Raw genomic sequence first — 22,100 nt, 5'->3', positions numbered from 1 at the left:
CCAAAATGATGAATAACTCTTGGTAAACTTCTGAACCAAAGTATAGTCTTCCCTCAAAGTACAAGGTAGTTGCATTCTTGGGAAATCCAGTACTTTGGATAGGGTACGGATAGGATCTAGGCTCAGGATGTTCTTATATAATTATTGTATAAGCTGGTTTCTCATCACGTGAATGTTTACAAGGATATTCGAAAGTTGTATGGAATGTGGGACTCTACAGGGCATTTTGCATTCTTGACCATCACCCATTAAAGGCCTATAGCATACCTCAAACTTTGTGATATTCAAAATAATCCCCATATTCCAAGCTTGCATGATTGTTAGAAAAAAAAAAATACATGTCCAGTGTGCCTCCTGCAGAAAGGTACCATCATAATTTGAGGACCATGCTCTGATCTTTCTCTTCACAGATATTAACCAATGAGTTGACCTACAGTGGGATGAATGCCATAGCTCTCCTTCATCTTCTTCAAGCATCCTTGAACACTATTCCTCCCTCCATGAGCTCTTACAGCAAAAGCCTCAGGACATCCACTCTTTTCTGTAGCATCCCATTTACAGATCCTCACAAGCTCCACAAATATCTAGATTTCCAATTCTAATCTGCAGCCGGGCACAGTGGCTCATGCCTATACTCCCAGGACTTTGGGAGGGTCACTTGAGCCCAGGAGTTTGAGACCAGCCTGGGCAACATAGTGAGATCTTGTCTCTATTTAAAAAAAAAAAAATCCGATCTGGGCTCAGTTGAGATAACATACTACATCAGTATGATGAGACTTTTTTTTTCAGCTCCAGTATTTTTATGCCACCAAATGCTTCAATGTACTCAGAGAACTTGTGACTTCCTAACACTAAATCACATTCTAGTGAGGAACTCAATCTTTCCGCACATTTACTCTCACAAAGTCTGCTAACCCATAGTAGGCATGCCCATCCTGAACTCTGGCAACTGTGTGCTTTGTGGTCTTTTCTTCATGTCCTCAATATGTAATCCTAAGAAAGGGACTGAGGAACAGAGACATCAGCAATAGAGCCCATTGGAGAAGGAAGGGAGACAGGTGCTAGAGTAGAGAGAGTCTTAGGGCTAATTCAAGTGGTAGATTGGCCAGGTCCATTTCTCTTATCTGGGCCTCAGTTTCCTCATCCTAAATGAAAAAGTGTATTAAATGATCTGTTAGAGGAATTCCAGCTCCAATAACCTATGATTCTGTAGATCTGGATAAACCCACAAATCATATCAGTGAAGCACAAACTGAAAGATTTCATGTTGACTATATCTCCTTTGCCAAGGGCATGATGCATCCGGCAGAGAGGCTGCCGCATATAACATAGTGCGGATAAAGAAACCAGCAGACTTTTGTGAAAATCATGTGGCTGCTTGGAATTCACTGTGGTCAGAATTTACCTCATAGAATGAGCAATGTGATTAATTCCAAGCACTGATGTCTTTTTTGCCATGTTCAGTGCCGTAACTCTAACTCATAAAGAAAGTCAACCAGAGGAAGGCAGATTGTCTCCCCAGACACCCCATGAAAGGAGGCATTTTCTCTCCTTTTTTATGTCTTTGCTTGGTTTTGTTGTCTCTCTTCCCCAGCGACCACTTTGGGAACCTGAAGAAACTGTGGTCATTGCCTTGTATGACTACCAAACCAATGATCCTCAGGAACTCGCACTGCGGCGCAATGAAGAGTACTGCCTGCTGGACAGTTCTGAGATTCACTGGTGGAGAGTCCAGGACAGGAATGGGTAAGGCATCTTTGTGGCTGCTGTCCCTCTGTTTGAGGTGTGGTGCGAACAAATAAAATACCAGGATGATTTGTCCTATCTCCCGCAGCGTGACCGCAGCACTGAGGTGGGAGAGGAGAGCAGAGGCAGGAGGAAGAGGGAGGAAAGGAAGTAGTTGAGGCTCGTTTTTCCTCTTCTCAAGAAGTGACTCTGAGGCAGTCACTTGCTATGCTTGCTCCCTGCACCCCATCTCACGCACTCCAGACCCAAACTCATCTCAAAAAAACCCTGGATTTTTCCACTAACATCTACAATTTGGGAGCTTGGCAATTTATTCTGTAAAGTGTTATTGTTCTTGAGTGTTAAGTGAGGCTGAAGGTACATCCCATTAGGAAGCACTTATTTTTGGTGGAAAGAAAAGGTGTGTGTAGAGATGGTACAGATTGATAATTATGTTAGGATGCATCAGAAAGAAGATACTAAAGATTTAGTTACAACCGCAGTCATTGAACTAGCCATCCACTTGACTCAGGGAGAAAATAAGATTGTACAAATACCACTTTCCCACTATGCAACTTTTGAATGAAAAAAATACCGAGCATGAGATTCACACTGCCTTTTAAGGGTTTTTTTTTTTTTTTTTCTCTTAATATATCAGATGTATTAACCCATGTTCTGGAATATTTTCCAGAATATGAGTTCAATGGTTGCATCAATCCAGCCATAAATGTACTCTAAATTAGCAAATTCCCTTGTTGAACACTTACGTGATCTCCAATATTTTGCAAATATTAACAACACTGCAACGAACATCTTTGTATCTTAATATTAAGGGTTTAAATGTTTTCAAAGTATGAGGTTATTATTAATTTTAAAATATAAAAAAGAAAACTGTCATTGCAACATATGGATCATTTATGTCAACATTTTGCTTAACTAACAGTAGAGAGAAATAGACATAAAAAATAAGCCACCCTCCATTTGCCCCCGCATCAAGTCCAAAAGTAATCACTATTCGGCTAGGCACGGTGGCTCACGCCTCTAATCCCAGCAGTTTGGGAGGCCAAGGCGAGTGGATCACTTGAGGCCAATAGTTTGAGACCAGCCTGGCCAATGTGGTAAAACCCTGTCTCTACTAAAAACACAAAAATTAGCCAGGTGTGGTGGTGCACGCCTGTAATCCCAGCTACTCCACTGGCTGAAGCATGGAAATCACTTGAACCCAAGAGGGAGAGGTTGCAGTGGGTCGAGATGGTGCCACTTCACTCCAGCCTGAGTGACAGAGCAAGACTCTGTCTCAAAAAAAAAAAAAAAATGCATCCTTTTTTCACTTGTACCAAGTTGATCCATTCTGTTCTGCATCTTACTTTTAATTTTTAATGATATTAATACACATTGAAGATCTTTTCATACCAGTACATGCAAATCTACCTCATTTTTTAAATAGTTGCATAGGCCGGGCACAGTGGCTCACGCCTGTAATCCCAATACTTTGGGAGGCCAAGGCAGGCTGATTACCTGACGTCAGGAGTTAGAGACCAACCTGGCCAACACGGTGAAACCCCATCTCTACTAAAAATACAAAAAATTAGCTGGGTGTGGTGGCAGGAGCCTGTGATTCCAGCTACTCGGGAGGGTGAGGCAGGAGAATTGCTTGAACCTGGGAGGTGGAGGTTGCAGTGAGCCAAGATCGCACCACTGCACTCCAGCCTGGGCAACAGAGCAAGAATCCATCTCAAAAAAATAATAATAATAATTGCACAATATTAGAATGTATGATTATATTATAAGTGTTTAAATAACCCTCTATGGTGGGACATTTAGTTGCCAGTTTATTTGTTTCCTCTGCTGTTTCAAACAAGGCTTTAATGAAGATCTTGTATTCATGTATCTTGGCCATCTTTGGAATATATATATATATATATATATAACATTACTTTTCTTTTCTTTCTTTTTTTTTTTTTTTTTTTTTTTTGAGACAGGGTCTTGCTCTATCAACCAGGTTGGAGTGCAGTGGCACTCTCACAGTTCACTGCAGCCTTGACCTCTCAGGCTCCAGTGATCCTCCCACCTCAGACCCCTGCGTGGTTGAGAGTGTAGGCACACACCACCATGCCCAGATAATTTTTAAATTTTTTGTAGAAGTAGAGTCTTATTGTGTTGCCCGGACTTGTCTCAAACCACTGTATTCAAGCAATTCTCCTTATTTGGTCTCCCAAAGTAGTTGGGATTACAGGCGTGAGCCACCAGGCCTGGCCTATACGTCACATTTCTAACTGTGCAACAGTTGAGTCAGAGTATGTGATATCTTAATTTTGCCATGTAATTTCCTCACAAAGCTTGCCAAATTTACATTCCTGCTAATGGAGTTATGGAAGTGCCAAGACTGGGTATCATTGAACTTTTTTAAAAAAGCCAATCTGATGGGTTAAAAAAAACAAAAGAGGGGCACAAATATCTTTAAGTATAAGGCTTTACCTTTTACATACACCAAGGTTCTTCCTCTTTAGGTAGGCTTATCAACCCCATTGCAGGGGGAGAAAAGACAGAAGTGAGATTTTCAAGGTGCTTCCTCTTTAGGTAGGCTTATCAACCCCATTGCAGGGGGAGGAAAGACAGAAGTGAGATAGGGTAAAAGGTGATGAGATTCAGAACAATGGTTTGAGAGGCAGTGTAGTTTGCTAGCTAAGAACAGACTCCAACTCCCCTCACCTGGAACCTCCCTCTTTAGTTGATTCATGAAGACAATTAAGGCTGGTCACATCACCTTCTCTTTGTCCATTATAGAGAGGCCCATATCTGAAATAGGTTCAAGGCTGTCTACAGGGTCTACAAACACTAAAGGGACTTAGAAATTCATTAGTTCAATCAACTGACTTTATTTAGCACATCTAATGTGCCAGGAAATTTCTTCTAGGTCTTACTTCCCCAAATGATAGTTAAACCCTTCATTGGTGAGCTGTGGAAAGGCTTAATGATGCACTTCAAAGGGCATCAAAGAGGACACCCCAGCAGCCAGTCAGCATTATGGAATTTCCCCAGTTTGCTTTGTGATAGTGTGGTATAGTGGAAAGTACACAAGATGGGCAGACAGAGGACTCGGACTTTATCAGCTACTCTTGTCATATGTAGCTGAGGATTCACAGATGACCATGTCATATGTGTGACCACGTCATTCACAGATGACCAAGTCACTTTTCCGCTGTGAATCCATTTCCTGAACTGTAAAATGCAGATGATAATGTCAGCTTTGTCTATATCACAGTGTTGAGAAAATCAATGAGATGATGGAAGTGAAAGAGCTTTGGGAAGTCTACACATCCACATACAAGTATGAGAGTTATCATTTGTGTAGATGGCCCAGCTTTGGGTGGCATATTCTATTGAAAAGCAAAATATTACTTGATCCATTAATATAATTCGAAAAGTATAGTATGGCAACACCAGACGTAGTTAAGGGGATTACAAGAGTGATACAGAAGGGATGGCAAATTTCAGAATAAGCTAACTTTCTTCAGTCGGAATGGCTGCCTTGAGCACTGTGCGAAGGATGATTCTGAGGGCAGATGTCCAATTCTGCAAAGAAACTATGCCGTGATTGCTTAGCAACGTCTGCCAGAGGAGTAAAATATAAGATAATCATCCTGTATTTGGCATCGCCAGTCTTGATTTCTTCACTCTTCACAACTCTGTGCACCGATTACACATTTCCCATAAACAGAATCACTAGATTGAAAACTGGCCTTATTATAAGAAAATTAGAACATGTTATGGAATAAAGAGCAATAAACTATCAGCCATCTTTTTTTGTTTTGTTTTGTTTTGTTCTTTTTGTCTTTTTGAGACAGAGTCTTGCTCTGTGACCCAGGCCAGGGTGCAGTGGCATGATCTCAGCTCATGGCAACCTCCATACCACTGCCCCCACCCGCCACCACCCAGGTTAAATGAGTCTCATGCCTCAGCCTCCCAAGCAGCTGAGACTACAGGTGCATGCCACCACACCTGGCTAATTTTTATATATTTTCTAGAGACAGCGTTTCACCATGTTGCCCAGGTTGGTCTCAAACTCCTGAGCTCAAGTGATCCACCCCCCTCAGCCTCCCAGAGTACTAGGATTACAGGCGTGAGCCACTGCGCCCAGCCTATCAGTCATCTTTTTACATTGGCATAGTATGGAGTATCTACTTAAACTAGATTTTAAGTATAATCTAATTTAAGCCCTTCATTTGACACATATAAAGTCAGAGATCCAGAGAGCAGAAGGGATGCCATTTTCACCTTGTGGTATTAAATGAGATAATGAATGTGAAAGTGCTTTGAAAACTACAAAGTTATACACAAATGTAAAGAAGTTTGATATTCTTATTTTGTTTATTATGTTTTTTGTTTATGCACAATTATTAATTCTTGCTCAAAAGAGACTCCCGATCCCCAAATCTAGCCTGGCTTTATCCTTTTTTCTTGTGTTTATACCATTCATATCTGAAGAAGCTCAATTAGGGAGGCCTTAAATTAAAAAGCTTACAATGCCAACTGGTAGTGTCTTTTAGAATCTGTGGTTGGAAAGTCATCTTTTATATTTTAATTATTTTGGCTTCCTGACTATAAAATGATAGTACTAAGGTGGAAAAAAATGTTGATTATCACACAAAAATGTTTCCTTATAGAAAATAGAGAATGAATATTAATCTTTTTTTCCAGTAGAGGAAATTTCACAATGAGGAGAGCAGCAAACAGAACTTTTTAAGTAAAATCGCCACTTCTTTTCTATTATGTTTCATATTTTAGTAGTGAAATCAACCTGCCTTTAACAGACAGCAAGTTGCTGTTAGTTTTACCAGTTCCTTTTTTTTTTTTTTTTTTTTTGAGATAGAGTCTTGCTCTGTTGCCCAGGCTGGAGTACAGTGGCATGATCTCAGCTTACTGCAACCTCCGCCTCCTGGGTTCAAGCTATTCTTCTGCCTCAGCCTCCCGAATAGCTGTGACTACAGGCATGCACCACCATGCCCGGCTAATTTTTTTTTTTTTTTTTGTAGTTTTAGTAGAGACAGGGTTTCACCATATTGGCCAGACTGGTCTCGAACTCCTGACCCTGTGATCCACTTGCCTCCAAAAGTGCTGGGATTACAGGCGTGAGCCACCGCCCCTGGCCTACCAATTATTTTATTCTAAATTTTAAAATGTCTTATCGCAAATGCCAAATAATATGATATTTCCCAATCTTTAAATGACTTTTAATGGATTAAACCTATAAAACGATGTAAAACTTAGTTCTATGTAGGTCTAAACACTAATTTTCCTTTTAACAGGCATGAAGGATATGTACCAAGCAGTTATCTGGTGGAAAAATCTCCAAATAATCTGGAAACCTATGAGTAAGATATTTTATTTGTTTTTGGAAAATACAGTCCTAAGGAATCCTCCCTAGGTTAGGAATAAATTATTGGTTGACTGTAAAAATACCAGATGATCTCTATTGCAATAGTAATGTTCACACATACCACCCAGCTCTTAATTCCGAAATAACACTTTCCACTAAAAAGAACCAGGACTTTCTGAAGAAAAGTCTTGGGGTAGGGATAGAACAAAAAAGAACTTAGAACATCTTTTTGTGCCAGAAAGTAAAGAAGTACTTAAAAATAAGTTTTTAATTTTTATTTTTACTTTTTGAGACAGGGTCTTGCTGTCACCCAGGCTGGAGTGCAGTAGTGTGATCTCGGCCCATTGCAACCTCAACCTACCGGGCTCAAGCACTCCTCAGCCTCCCGAGTAGCTGGGACTATAGGCACATGCCACCTTGTCCAGCTAATCTGTAAATTTTTTGTAGAGACAGAATCTCGCTAGGTTGTCCAGGCTGGTCCTGAACTTTTGGGCTCTAGTGATGCTCCCGCCCTGGCCTCCCAAACTACTGGGATCACAGGTGTGAACTGCTGTGCCCAGCCAAAAAGATGTGGGCATGTCAAATGAGCACAGAAGTTGGCTTTAACGGGCTCCATTTGATGAAATCTGGGACAATTTGAGTATCAAAATAAATAATGAGTATTAAAATAAGTAATAGACTAGAAACCATTGAATAATATAAGAATCTGTAATAAATAGGCTGATAGATAAATAAAGAAGTAAATAAATAAAAAGGAAAGGGTTTTTTCTTATAGCAGAATGCCAACTAATGAATGATAAAGTTTAAAAATCATCATTTTGTAACCCAGAGTATCAACTGATTCAGGCAAGAATCCTCAATGAAGGTCACCACTAGCAGATTAAAGTTTGATGAGCTATGGGATATTTACATAGTCTCAAAGTATTTCCTCACAAATCACTTGTAATTACAAAGTGGAGGTAACTAGTAGGCCCATCTTAAACAATCAATCCAAATGCACATAAATAATGGAGCAAAAAGCTATCTTGTGTCTTCTTATGTGATGCACTGAGAAGGGCACACATCACTTCTGTGATATTCCTGCTCAAAGAATGCACAACATGAATTTACTCATGAGGATATATTCATAAGGATATATTAGACAAATCCAAATTAGGGAATGTTCTCTAAAATTAATGTCTTGTGCTCTTCAAAAAAAAAAATCATTAATATCATGAAAGACACAACAGGCTGAGAAGCTGGTCCACATTAAAAAAGACAAAAGAGGCCAGGCGCAGTGGCCCACGCCTGTAATCCCAACACTTTGGGAGGCCAAGACAAGTGGATCACCTGAGGTCAGGAATGAGACCAGCCTGATCAACATGGTGAAACTAAAAATATTCTACTAAATGTAATACCAGTTTGAAAGTTTAGCAAATATCTCTACTAAAAATACAAAATTAGCCAGGCATGGTGGCGCATGCCTGTAATCCCATATACTTGGGGGGCTGAGGCAGGAGAATCGCTTGAACCCAGGAGGCGGAGGTTGCTGTGAGCCAAGATTGCGCCATTGCACTCCAGCCTGGGCAACAAGAGCAAAACTCCATCTAAAAAAAGAGAGAGAGAGAGAGAGAGAAAAAAAAAAAAAAAAGACTAAAGAGACATGGTAACTAAATACAGTGGTGATCCTGGGCTGGATCTTGAACCATACAAAAAATATTTTTTGTTATAATATACGTTATTGGGACAACCCATAAGATTTGAATAAGATCTGCAGTTAAGTACTAGTATTATGTAGATCTTAAATCTCATGATTTTGGTAATTGTACTGTGGCTAGATAAGGGTATACTCTGTGTCTTAGGAAATAGACACGGAAGTACTTAGGAGTAAAAGTCAATTCTCAAATAGTTCAGAAGAAAAGTCAATCTATGTCTAAAGGGAATAGTAAAGCAAATGTATAAAATATCAACAATTGGCTCACCTGGGTGATGTGTAGATGAGGGTTCTTTTACACTATTTTACAGCTTTTCCGTAAGTTTGAAATTATTTAAAAATTTTTAAAAATTAATTACTCACTAAATATAAGATACCAGGCCTAAAGAATAATGCTAATGAGGACACCTATTAACACAATAGGGTTCTTAATTCAAATGTGGTCGAGTTATTTGTTGCTGAAATTCTAGCAGATTCTTTAGTGAAGAACCATCATTTCCTGTAGTCTCTCAACCTGGTTTGTTTTGGTCAAGTATGTGTGAGTAGCCCTTCCCTCAGTGAACAGAAGAGTCGTCAGTTCTAAGAATTTTTGAGCTGACATAAAACATATAGGATATATGCTTAAATAAAATAACAAAATTATAGGCAATACCTTTGAAGAAAAAACAATAAGCATTATTTCAAATGACCACTAAACTGTGTAGTTTTGTTTGTTCATCTTTGCTTTTAATCAGAATCTCTTTGCTTATGATCAAAGGAGCAAACTCAAAATTCCAACAGGATAAGCAATAGGAAATGGTGATGCCTGGAGCAAATAAAAAACGTCTATTCACCCACCTAAAAGTATTTTAAGCCATTTCAAAAATAAAACACTATACCATGCAAACAAAACAATCTAGTTATACTGTGCACTTTCAGTTTGCATTCTCCAGATTATGAATCTCAGCTGGAAAATAACATGACTTACAAGCAAACATGCAGATACTTAGTATATAACTGGATATATGAAAGATTCCAGTATGATAACTTTTTATTCGTGAACTTAGTGTTGTCTAGTTTCAGGTGAGATCTGCTTAAGTACTTAAATATGTACCACCTGATAACATAGTCATGGGTTGGTAAATTGAATGGATTCAGGTCTCCTGCCTTGGTTTGCAGTCATGACCTTGGGCAAGTTACCTCATCCTATTTGAGTTCTGATCCCTTCTCCATAAAATGAAGGCTCAGACAAGATGAAGGAAAGCAAATCATGGCTCTCTTGCTGGCATTCCCTTCCCGTGCACTGAAGTCAGGTAGATGTCACCCTTTGATAGTGAAACTATTTACCCACCATGCTGGTGACAACCTTTTCAATGCACAGCTCTAGGCAGCCACTACTATCGCTGGGGGCTTGTGTATGAGACGAAGCCTATATTTTCCCAATCCTCAATTAGATAATCTCTAAGAGCCCATGTTCGTGTAATGTATGTACTATTCTGTCTTATAATGTTCAAAAACCTCTAATGAATCCATGAATGCCTTTAATCATGGCTACTCTCAAATAGCCAAACAAGTTTGTTAAGTGGTATTTCTTCCCTACCCAGACCTTCTTTCCTCCTGGATTTATTAATTTTCAAAACTGATTATTAACCGAGGATCAGTCTGCCTCCTTTCACCTAAAAAGCAGCCAGAGAGGTTAGGATGTTGGCTCAAATATTGTTAACAACATAAAAAAAAACCTTCATCCCTAAAAATCATTTATATTCTTCTTTACCATTTTATAGTTGTTTTTCACCAGACAACAAAATTATAAAAAGAATGCAATTACTTGGCAGAATGTCTGGAAGACCAGTCTTAAAGAGGAAAATACTACAGTTGTTTTAAAAGGATTTTTGCTAAACTTTCAAACTGGTATTACGTTTTTATAGCTGCACTAGCACCCTCCTCCTTACAACCAACTGCCTACTGACTTATGAAACGAAGAGGAAAATTAATGTTTTCTACAACTTTATTTTAGAAACTTTCCAACATATGCAAAAGTAGAGAGAATAATATAATGAATATCCACGTTCCCCAAACCCAGCATCAACAATGATCGATATTTTGCCAATTCTGTTTCATATGTTTCTTTCCAATTAAACATTTTAATACCTGGAAATGAATCACGCATTTGCTTTTGAGTTTAAAGGCACTGGTAGAAACATATGTGTGCAGGCTTGTTAAATAAGTTAAATAAGTAAAATATACTTAAAATTTTGTTTAAACATTTGTTTAAAGCACTGTCAGAAATAGAAAATGACCATATGATTTTCTAGCATTGTCTTTTATAACTAATGACACTTTAAAATATGTCATTGACATATGACTTTTATTTGCTTTCAGGTGGTACAATAAGAGTATCAGCCGAGACAAAGCTGAAAAACTTCTTTGGGACACAGTAAGTCTCCTTAACCTGTCTTTTGACATAAAACAAAATGAATTAGGCGCAGTGTCTCATGCCTGGAATCCCAGCGATTTGTCAAGTCAAGGTGGGAGGATCACTTGAGCCCAGGAATTCAAGGTTACAGTGAGCTGTGATTGTACCACTGTACTTCAGCCTGGGCAAGATCAAGAACCTGTCAAAAGAAGGGAGGAAGGGAGGAAGGAAGGAAGGAAGGAAGGAAGGGAGGGAGGGAAGGAGGTAGGGAGGGAGGGAGGAAGGAAGGAAGGGAGGGAGGGAGGGAAGGAGGGAAGGAGGTAGGGAGGGAGGAAGGAAGGAAGGGAGGTAGGGAAGGAGGTAGGGAAGGAGGTAGGGAGGGAGGGAAGGAGGTAGGGAAGGGAGGGAGGGAAGGAGGTAGGGAGGGAGGGAGGGAAGGAGGTAGGGAGGGAGGGAGGGAAGGAGGTAGGGAGGGAGGGAGGGAAGGAGGGAGGGAGGGAGGGAGGGAGGGAAGGGGTAGGGAGGGAGGGAGGGAAGGAGGTAGGGAGGGAGGGAGGGAAGGAGGGGAGGGAGGGAGGTAGGGAGGGGAGGGAGGGAAGGAGGTAGGGAGGGAGGGAGGGAAGGAGGTAGGGAGGGAGGGAGGGAAGGAGGTAGGGAGGGAGGGAGGGAGGAGGAGGTAGGGAGGGAGGGAGGGAAGGAGGTAGGGAGGGAGGGAGGGAAGGAGGTAGGGAGGGAGGGAGGGAAGGAGGTAGGGAGGGAGGGAGGGAAGGAGGTAGGGAGGGAGGGAGGGAAGGAAGTAGGGAGGGAGGGAGGGAAGGAGGAGGGAGGGAGGGAGGGAGGAGGGGGAGGGAGGGAGGGAGGTAGGTGGGAGGGAGGGAGGGTTTCTTCTTTCTTTCGTAGGGGGAGGGAGGGAGGGAAGGAGGTAGGGAGGGAGGGAGGGAAGGAGGTAGGGAGGAGGGAGGGAAGGAAGGAAGGGAGGGAGGGAAGGAGGGAGGGAGGGAGGGGGAGGGAAGGAAGGTAGGGAGGGAGGGAGGGAGGGAAGGAGGTAGGGAGGGAGGGAGGGAAGGAGGTAGGGAGGAAGGGAGGAAGGAAGGAAGGAAGGGAGGGAGGGAAGGAGGTAGGGAGGGAGGGAGGAAGGAAGGAAGGAAGGGAGGGAGGGAAGGAGGGAGGGAGGGAGGGAGGAAGGAAGGAAGGAAGGGAGGGAGGGAAGGAGGTTCTTCGGAGGAAGGAAGGAAGGACGGGAGGGGGGAGGGAGGGTAGGGAGGGAGGGAGGGAGGAAGGAAGGAAGGACCTTTCTTTCTTCCCTTTCTTTCCGTTCCTTTTTCCTTGACCTTTTTCTTGTCTTGTTTTTTCAGCCTTGCTGTGTTTTATGCCCGTGCAGTGGATTGATAGGTTGGATTAACAATAGTTTTCGTGTCTGGTGAAAATATTCTGGGAATTTACAGGACTAGCAAACCACAGGATGAGAAACCTGGGCTTGGCATTGGCATGCAGACATCACCACAGCTGCAGCAGTCTTTTTTTTTTTTTTTTTTTTTTTTTTTGAGACAGAGTCTCGCTCTGCCGCCCAGGCTGGAGTGCAGTGGCCAGATCTCAGCTCACTGCAAGCTCCACCTCCCGGGTTCACGCCATTCTCCGGCCTCAGCCTCCCGAGTAGCTGGGACTACAGGCGCCCGCCACCGCGCCCGGCTAGTTTTTTTGTATTTTTTTAGTAGAGACGGGGTTTCACCGTGTTAGCCAGGATGGTCTCGATCTCCTGACCTCGTGATCCGCCTGTCTCGGCCTCCCAAAGTGCTGGGATTACAGGCTTGAGCCACCGCGCCCGGCCTGCAGCAGTCTTTATGAGTGGTGATGGCTGGCCATGGAGTGCCATCAGGGCTGGTCTGCCATGCCTTCTTCTCGGTGTAGGTCAGAGGTGCTTGTGACTCTGATTCAGCCTGGCTGGGCTGCGAGTCCAGATGGAACACAGCACTTGTTTTAATAGTTATTCTTTAAAGCCATGCATAGCAGGACTGATTTTACTCAGGGATGTCAAGATTAAGGGAGAAAGGGAAGAGAAAAGTAGAAAACACGGTATGGTGGGGGCAGGTACTGGGCTCTAGTTCCTTAAGTCATCAACTCAGTGTGTGACTTTGGGGACCTCTCTTCTTCCTTCTGGGCCTCAGTTTATCAATGAGTAGAAGGGGAGCATTGGATTAAATCAGGGATGGCAATTCCCCAGCCCTTATCCTGCCACTTTCTGCTCCTTGTCCTGTGACCAACACAGCTAACCATAGTCCATGGCATTGGGACTCTTGGGAAACAAGACAAATGCTGAAAAAAGAGCAAGCAAATCATCTAAAATAAACTGAGGTAAACTCCAGCGGAGTTGGGAAAGATTCCATGAAGGAAAAGAAGTTGAGCTGAGTCCTTACTGAACTCTGGTCTCTCCTTGGCTCTACACCAACTCAGTACTTGTTTCCTGTGGGTTCCCCCCAAAAAAATACAGAATTGTTTTTTTGAATTTTTTAGAATTGCTGGGAAATGTTCAAAAGTACAGATTCCCAGGTCCCACTCCAGATCCACAGAATCAGAGTCTCCAGCATGAGTTCCTGGGAATCTGTACTTTCTCAAGTTAAATTTACAATGCAAATGTGGCCAGCTCAAACCTGGCACCGCCAGTCTATGTTAATGGATAACAAAGTAGAACTTGATTAATATGAGCTAATTGAGTGGAGTGCAAAATTAATTAAAACTCTGAATTACACTGTGTTTAAACAAGTGTAGTTTTGTTATATTAAATCACACATCAGTTAATGTTGTCTGAGGAGCACTTCAAACAGCCCACATTAATAATTTCCTAGAGATGATTCCTGTATTACAGCAGTTCTTGTGAGGTGCTAAGTCCATTTTGCTTGCTCTGGCAGTTGAAACATTCCTCCTTATTGATATATATGAATGTGGAGGAGAGTTTTTTGTTTTGTTTGTTTGCTTGTTTATTTATTTATTTTGAGACACAGTCTTGCTCTGTCACTCAGGCTGGAGTGTAGTGGCCTGATCTTGGCTCACCGCAACCTCCGCTGCCTGGGTTCAAGTGATTCTCCTGCCTCAGCCTCCTAAGTAGTTGGGATTACAGGCACATGCCACCACACCCAACTCATTGTTGTATTTTTGCTAGAGACGGGGTGTCGCCCTGTTGGCCAGACTGGTCTTGAACTCCTGACCTCAGGTGATCCACCCGCCTTGGCCTCCCAAAGTGCTGGTATTACAGGCATAAGCCACCATGCCCAGACTCCTTACTAATATTTTGAGCTACTTTACCAAATTCTTTTCTCCTCCTTAGGTAAATATGAGGGCAAACTTCAAACTTAGCCCAGATTCTGGATAGAATTGAAGGGCATTTTCTTGCTATTTTTCACTGTTTTTGTATGCTGTTTTTGAAACAATAGCTGTATTATTTCTAGGTGTATTTAGAGTCTTTTTATCTAATAAGTATAGGACCTTTAAGAGAGGAATTGCTGCATAGTATTCCATGGTGCATATGTGCCACGTTTTCTTTGTCCAGTCTATCACTGATGGGCATTTGGGTTGGTAAAAGGATGGGTTCATGTCCTTTGCAGGGACATGAATGAAGCTGGAAACCATCATTCTCAGCAAACTAACACAGGAACAGAAAACCAAACACCACATGTTCTCACTCATAAGTGAGAGTTGACAATGAGAACACATGGACACAGGGAAGGGAACATTACACACCGGGGTCTGTCGGTGGGTGGGGGGCTTGGGGAGAGATAGCATTAGGAGAAATACCTAATGTAGATGACGGGTTGATGGGTGCAGCAAACCGCCATGGCACATGTATATCTATGTAACAAACCTGCACGTTCTACACATGTACCCCAGAACTTAAAGTATAATAATAATAAAAGAGATGAATTGATTCATTACACCTTTTTATGAACTAAAACTCCTGGTATACTGCCTCATACATATTTTGCCACTACACTATAAACGCTTTATCTTGTTCCTGCTGTACCTAGGCACCCAAAAGTGTATCTAGCCCCTTGTAGTTGTTCAATAAATATTTGTTGAATGAATGAACGAATACATTGAATGCTTAATAAATGTTTTTAAACTAACAACTCCGCTTAAGGGGGACCTGGGTGATCATAAGCATCACTGCAGGAGCTTTTTAAAAATACAAATTGCTGGACTCCAGGCCTATCCAATCAAAACCTCTAGAGGTGGCACCCAAGTTATTCTGGAACTTATCCATGTTTGGGAGCCACTAAAAAGCACCTCCTAATGTGCTGTATCCGTTCTTCCAATGTTGCCTCCTCCATGAACTCTCTCCTGCCTTCCCTCGCCCTAGCTATGGAAAATGGGTTTTCTTGCCTTTGAACCCTTATAGGTCAAATGTTATTATTAGTATTATTACTTCTCCAGTGGCTCTGTTCTCACTCTGCCTCCAATCTCAGCAGTTTCTCTTCTGTCTTTACCCATCTAGGTAGATGGTGAATTCCTTGGAATTGGGTACTCTGTAATTCACTGAGAACACCTTACAACATCTCACACATGGGGTGACCTGAAGTTCAGACATTATAAACTGTCATTGAAGACTCAATGTTGACTTAATAATTGGTTTGTTTCCAGAGAAGAAAAGCACCACCTCCCGAATGAAAGATGGCGGTACATCAGAGACACTGTTAAAATATAACACAGCGTAATGAGACTATGAATTATCAGTCCATCTTTTCACAGTAACTTAACCTGTGTGTTGAGATTATCTTCTGAAAGGTCACTTTCAAATTATAAGAACAGAAAGCAAGAAAAATACTCCTAACATATCCAACATGTCTCAGATGGAGACTGACAATGGAATAATTACTTCCAATAAGTAGCATACCATAGCATGTGATAATAATGGCCAATAATAACCCTAATAGTCCTTGTCCTGGTATTGTACTCCAGGAGCAATTCTAGGCCCATTACCTTAATTCTCCCAACAACCTTCCAACGGTCATTTTACAGATGAGGAAACTGAAGCTTATACAGTTACTCATCTTTATAAGTTCCTTTTAAGGCCAGGCACAGTGGCTCACACCTATAATCCCAGCACTTTGGGAGGGTGAGGCAGGTAGATCACTGGAGGTCATGAGTTCAAGACCAGCCTGGCCAACATAGTGAAACCTCATCTCTACTAAAAATACAAAAAATTAACCAGGCATGGTGGCAGGCACCTGTAGTCTCAGCTACTTGGGAGGTTGAGGCAAAACATTCGCTTGAACCCAGGAAGTGGAGGTTGCGGTGAGCTGAGATTGCGCAACTGCACTCCAGCCTGGGTGACGGAATGAGACTCCATCTCAAAAAAAAAAAAAAAAAAAAAAAGAAAAGAAAATTCGTTTTAAACCCAGAGATTCTAGAATTCAAACAATTAGCATGGGCTACTGTGTGAGTGCACCGGTGTGCACCCATAAGCAAACCATCTTTGTAGTTGTGGGATACAGGGATTTGCGTTGTTGTAGGTTCTATATACTTTGTTCCTTATGCTCCAAGTGTATGCCATCTGCACAAGGATCTTGTCTAACTCTGACCTTTACTTGGGGCCCTCACTATGTCTAAGTTAAGTGAATCATAATATTAGGCTTAATAAATGTTACCAGCGCAAATTTACAGCGGAGTAGGAACAGAGTGTTAGATATGAAGGACTTAAAATAGATTTCTCATTTTTTAATTTCCACCAAGAATGAATACAATGGTATGTCCATTTATTAGTGCTTATTTCGTCAGTGCTGGCAAAATTGTCAGGGTGGTGAAAGTTACATTCTCAGGGCACTCCCTTCTTCCCCCCTCTCTCATGAAACCAGGAGCTTAATGTTTTTTCCTTCTGCCCTGCAGCAAATTCTCACTCTGGAAAGGGCCTAAGAAATATATTATCATTAAGAGAATCCTTATGCACTGTTGGTAGGAATGTTCATTAGTTCAGCCCCTGTGGAAAGCAGTTTGGTGATTTCTCAAAGAACTAAAAATAAAATTATTAGTCAACCCAGCAATCCTATTGCTGGGTATATACCCAACGGAGAATACATTATTCTACCTAAAAGACACCCGCACTCTTCATAACAGCAAAGACATGGAATCAACCTAGGTGCCTATCAACAGTGGATTGGATAAAGAAAATTTGGCACATGTACACCATGGGGTACTATGCAGCCCTAAAAAAGAACAAAATTGTGCATTTTGCAGCAACACAGATGCACCTGGAGGAATTATCCTAGGTGAATTAACACAGAAACGGAAAACCAAATACCACATGTTCTCACTTATAAGTGAGAGCTAAACAGACATCAAGATAGGAATAATAGACAGTGGGGACTCCAAAAGTGGAAAGGAAGGGAGAGTGACAAGGACTGAAAAACTACCTATTGGGTACTATGTTCGCTATCTAGCTAATGGGTTCAATAGAAGTCCAAATCTCAGCAATACGAAATATGTCCACGTAACAAACCTGCACACATACCCCCTGAATCTAAAAAAAAAATGTAAAAGTTTTATATTCCCATTAAGACACTGATGAAGTTTTCAGGACAGTTTTGTGACTTTGTAGGGGAATGGAGAAGCAGCTTCTAACTTTCTTTGAAAGGAGGCATCTGGAGTAGTAAACCAAGCCTGGGCTTTGCTTGCATGCCAGAGTTCAAATCCCAATTCTGTCACTTTCTAGTTGTGGGTGGCGGGAATGCCACTTAAGCTCTCTGGCACTCAGTGTCGTTGGCAGTTAAGGATACCAATATCCAGACGGCAATATTGTGGTAAGAGTTGGAAAATATCTGTAAAGAGTCTGATCCATGCGGAGCTCTAAAAGGGCAGAGCTTATGTCTGTCTGTCTCCACTCATGGTTCATGTCAGCCCGAGAACAGTCTGGGATCCACGTCAGAGACCAAGGAATATCTACTGAAGGACAGGAGTAAATGAAACGGTAGCCATTCTTACTGAAATCTGCTCTATGCCAAGTGGGCCTACAGTATTTCCTCCTTCTCTGGGCAAGAAAGGGGAGCTGGAGGAATAAGCCTGGCTTCCTGAGATCACTAACCTTCTGTTCTTTCTAACCATTCCAGGGCAAAGAAGGAGCCTTCATGGTAAGAGATTCCAGGACTCCGGGAACATACACCGTGTCTGTTTTCACCAAGGCTGTTGTGAGGTATGGAGCTAACTCTGCTCAGCAAAGTGGAGAGAAACACTTTTGAAGTGTGTGAGCACTGGGGTACAGATGACAAAGTCAGACAGTGCAAGAGGTAGAGGCTCACTAGAAATGGTCTGTTTTCCCTCTTCACTCTGAGAAAACCAAGGCCATGGAGATGAAGGATAGAACTTAAGAGACTTAGAAAGTGACAGAGCTGGGGGTGGATGCCAGGTCCTCTTTCAATTAGCATCTCCGATTTTAGAGTTCTAAAGACATAAAATACTTGGCACTGTATTGGATGAGTATATAATTTAATACATAGAATAACAGAAGAGATATTTCTATCTGGAAGCAAAAATATATGAACTGCAGTTCTGGCTCTGCTCATAAAACTACCTACCGTTAACTGAATCTTTATTATGTGCCAGAAAATATGCAGACCATTTCCAATCCTAAGAAGCCCTGAAGGCAGGTATTACTATGCTCATTTCACACAGAAGAAACCGAGGTTCAGGAGCTGATGGTGCCTCCCTACGGCCGTGGGTCTGAACGGGCCAAGGCACCTCCAGCCTCCAGCCAACTGGACTGCAAGACCCTAGCTCCTTTTCTGCCCCTCTGGGCCTGTTTCTTCTCTGTAAAATGGTGTCTAAGAACCTATCTAGGGCTCAAATTCCCTTCTAATTAGAACATTAGTTAGAACTAAGCTGTTTGACAATGACCAAAGTGCAGTCAGAATTAAGAGAAAAGACAAATAATTTTTAAGGTGTCTTTGGAAAATTTTTTTGGAAGACTGAGACTGTGAGCAGGACGTGGAGCAAGGGCAGGTGGCAAAGAGGAAGGGCCTGATCCAGGGATGGGAGGGAACACAGGGGCTGTGCCTCTGCCATGGCTGGGAGACAGTAAGGAGGTGACCTGCAATCCCGCAGGTATGATGGCGAAGGGATGAAACATACAGTCTTTGTTGAGGCTCCCCACAACTACCCCCAGCTTCAGGAACTCACTAGGAGGCCTTACAGGACTAAGACTTATTGATATTTAATACAGCAAAGTGATACAAAGCAAACTCAGCAAAGGGAAAAGACACATGGGACAAAATCTAGAGGCCACAAAACACAAGCTTCCAAGAGTCCTCTCTCACTGGAGCCACACAGGATGTGCTTAACTCCTCCAGCAACAAGTCGTAACCACACATGAGCACTGTCCACCAGGGGAACTCATCAGAGACTCCGTGCCCAAGGCTTTTATTGGAGGCTGTTTCCATAGACAGCCCCTGCCTAGCACATGCCAAAATTCCAGAGACCCAAAAGGAAAACTAGGATTCACCATAAATCACACTGTTTCTAGCAAACAGTTTAGGCAAAGCTCACCACCCTTATCAGTTAGAGAAAGAGCCCTCCCGAAATCCCAGTTCCCCAACACCAGCCAAGGGCTAAGCGTGCAGGCAGGCCTTTCTAAGGAGAGTCGTCGGGCCTGTTAGGTTCATCCTGTGCAGCGTAAAGTCAAGTAAGTGTGAAGGGGTCATAGAGGCCTTCTGAACGTATGCTGGCAATCAGTTAAATTCACAGAACAGGCAAAGCAATCACATAGCAAATATTTCCCTTCATTCATTTTGTGGCAGTGGAAGAACCATCACCAATCCATCACAACACTGCTGTCCACTGGGTCCAGACACAACCTCAGAGTCCTTTTAAACACAGTGCTGCAGCACCCAGGGCCAACCTGTCAACACTGACTTACAAGCTGAACAATATCTACCATCTTGTGAGAGGTTACAAGACAAAGATAATAAGAAATTAATACTAGTAGACTTTTATGTCTCAACATTGCTTCTTAATAATCACTACATTTATGCTTCATTTGTTTAAGTGAGAACAACCCCTGTATAAAGCACTATCACATCAAGGAAACAAATGACAATCCTAAGCGATACTATGTGGCTGAAAAGTTTGTGTTCGATTCCATCCCTCTTCTCATCAACTATCACCAACATAATGGAGGAGGTAAGCTCTAAAGCAGGGGTGGACCAGGGCCACCCAGCAGGAGGTGAGCAGCAGGTGAGCAAGCATTACTGCCTGACCGCCGCCTCCTGTCAGATCAGCTACATTAGATTCTCATAAGAGTGCAAACCCTATTGTGAACAGCACTTGTGGGATAGGTTGTGCGTTCCTTATAAGAATCAAATGCCTGATGATCTGAGATGGAACAGTTTCATCCTGAAAGCAACCCCCTGCCACACCCATCCATAGACAAACTGTCTTCCACAAAGTCGGTCCCTGGTGCCAAAAAGGTTGGGGACTGCTGCTCTAGAGGACAAAGGCAAAAGGCACCTGGGTCAGGCTTTTTTGAATTGCTATCAAGGAATACCTGAGGCTGGGTAATTTATAAAGAAAAGAGGTTTAATTGGTCCATGGCTCTATAGGAAGCATGGTGCCGGCATCTTCTTGGCTTTTAGGGAGGCCTCAGGAAGCTTTCAGTCATGGTAGAAGACAAAAGGGAAGCAGGAGTATCACATGGCAGGAGCATGAGCGAGGAGGGAGAAGGTGCCACAGACATTTAAACAATCAGGTCTTGCATGAACTCAGAGTGATAACTCATTTATTATCACAAGGACAGCACCAAGGCATTTGTGAGGGATCCTGCCCAATGACCCAAATACCTTCCATCCCACCAGGCCCCACCTCCTTTCCTTTCTTTTCTTTTTTTTTTTTTTTTTTTTTTTTTTTTTTTTTTGAGACAGAGTTTTGCTCTGTAGCCCAGGCTGGAGTGCAGTGGTTCAATCTTGGCTCATTGCAACCTCCACCTCCCAGGTTCAAGTGACTCTCCTGCCTCAGCCTCCTGATTAGCTGGAATTACAGGCGTGTGCCACCACATCGGGCTAATTTTGGTATTTTTGGTAGGGACGGGGTTTCACCGCATTGGCCAGGCTGGTCTTGAACTCCTGACCTCAGGTAATCTGCCCGCCTCAGCCTCCCAAAGTGCTGGGATTACAGGTGTGAGCCACCATGCCCAGCCAGCGATTACATTTCAACATGAGATTTGGAGGGAACAAACATCCAAACGATATCAGCACCCACACAGGAGACTTAATGAAAACTGGCAAAAGCCCACCCTGGCTTCTTTTTGACCATAAATAATAAACAAAAATACAAAAATATGACAAATATTTAATTATATTATATATCTTCTATTAGCAAGTTATCTTACAGAAATCAAGAAATTTTACCACCTGCCCATCTGTGCCTATGATGTTTTCAAGGAGGGTGCAATATCAATAATTAGGCTTTGGGATTTGTTTTCCAGAATAAAATTAGCTTTTGCATCTGAGTATTATTATTGTTATTATTATTTGTAGTGATTTAAGTTAGATGGTTGCTACAGCAAAGCCCTAACCACTGCTTCTTGGCTTTTCAATCATCCCAGGCCTGGTGACTCGACTCCGGTATCCAGTGTGTTTTGGGAGGCAGAAAGCTCCAGTTACAGCAGGACTGAGATACGGTGAGCAGTACAATCAGGAATGTAAACTCATGTCCCTCAAGGTCTGGGGCAAATTCTGAATAAACTGGCCATGAGCCTACCTGTTCCCCAGACTACAAATCACCATTAAAACAAGTATATTATATATCTAGAGATGATGGCACTAATGAATATTTACATTGTGTGTAAGAGAAGTACATACATAAGCATATTTCTCTAGGTCAAACCAGTGGCCATTGGTTTTAGTGAAGAGTTCATTAATGAAGTGTTTATT

The 22,100-nt window shown here is 42.2% G+C and overlaps 2 protein-coding genes across 2 annotated transcripts in view; one reads left to right on the top strand and one right to left on the bottom strand.

Moving 5' to 3' along the window:
• MED7 (mediator complex subunit 7) overlaps positions 1 to 22,100 on the bottom strand; it is a 437,050-nt gene that overhangs the window by 84,961 nt on the left and 329,989 nt on the right. The gene's annotated exons all lie outside the window — the stretch shown is intronic.
• Positions 1 to 22,100, top strand: part of ITK (IL2 inducible T cell kinase) — a 76,323-nt gene that overhangs the window by 40,624 nt on the left and 13,599 nt on the right. The window contains exons 6-11 of the mRNA XM_050793929.1: positions 1,595 to 1,746; positions 7,035 to 7,100; positions 11,160 to 11,214; positions 18,288 to 18,370; positions 20,219 to 20,352; positions 21,773 to 21,847. Of these exons, the coding sequence (XP_050649886.1) occupies positions 1,595 to 1,746; positions 7,035 to 7,100; positions 11,160 to 11,214; positions 18,288 to 18,370; positions 20,219 to 20,352; positions 21,773 to 21,847 (565 nt within the window). The remainder of the gene's footprint in view (positions 1 to 1,594; positions 1,747 to 7,034; positions 7,101 to 11,159; positions 11,215 to 18,287; positions 18,371 to 20,218; positions 20,353 to 21,772; positions 21,848 to 22,100) is intronic.

This window comes from Macaca thibetana, chromosome 6 (genome assembly GCF_024542745.1).
Source record: "Macaca thibetana thibetana isolate TM-01 chromosome 6, ASM2454274v1, whole genome shotgun sequence".
In the NCBI taxonomy this organism is placed as follows: domain Eukaryota; kingdom Metazoa; phylum Chordata; class Mammalia; order Primates; family Cercopithecidae; genus Macaca; species Macaca thibetana.
Note: the sequence above shows the minus strand (reverse complement) of the source record. Positions and strands in the feature narration are given on the sequence as shown.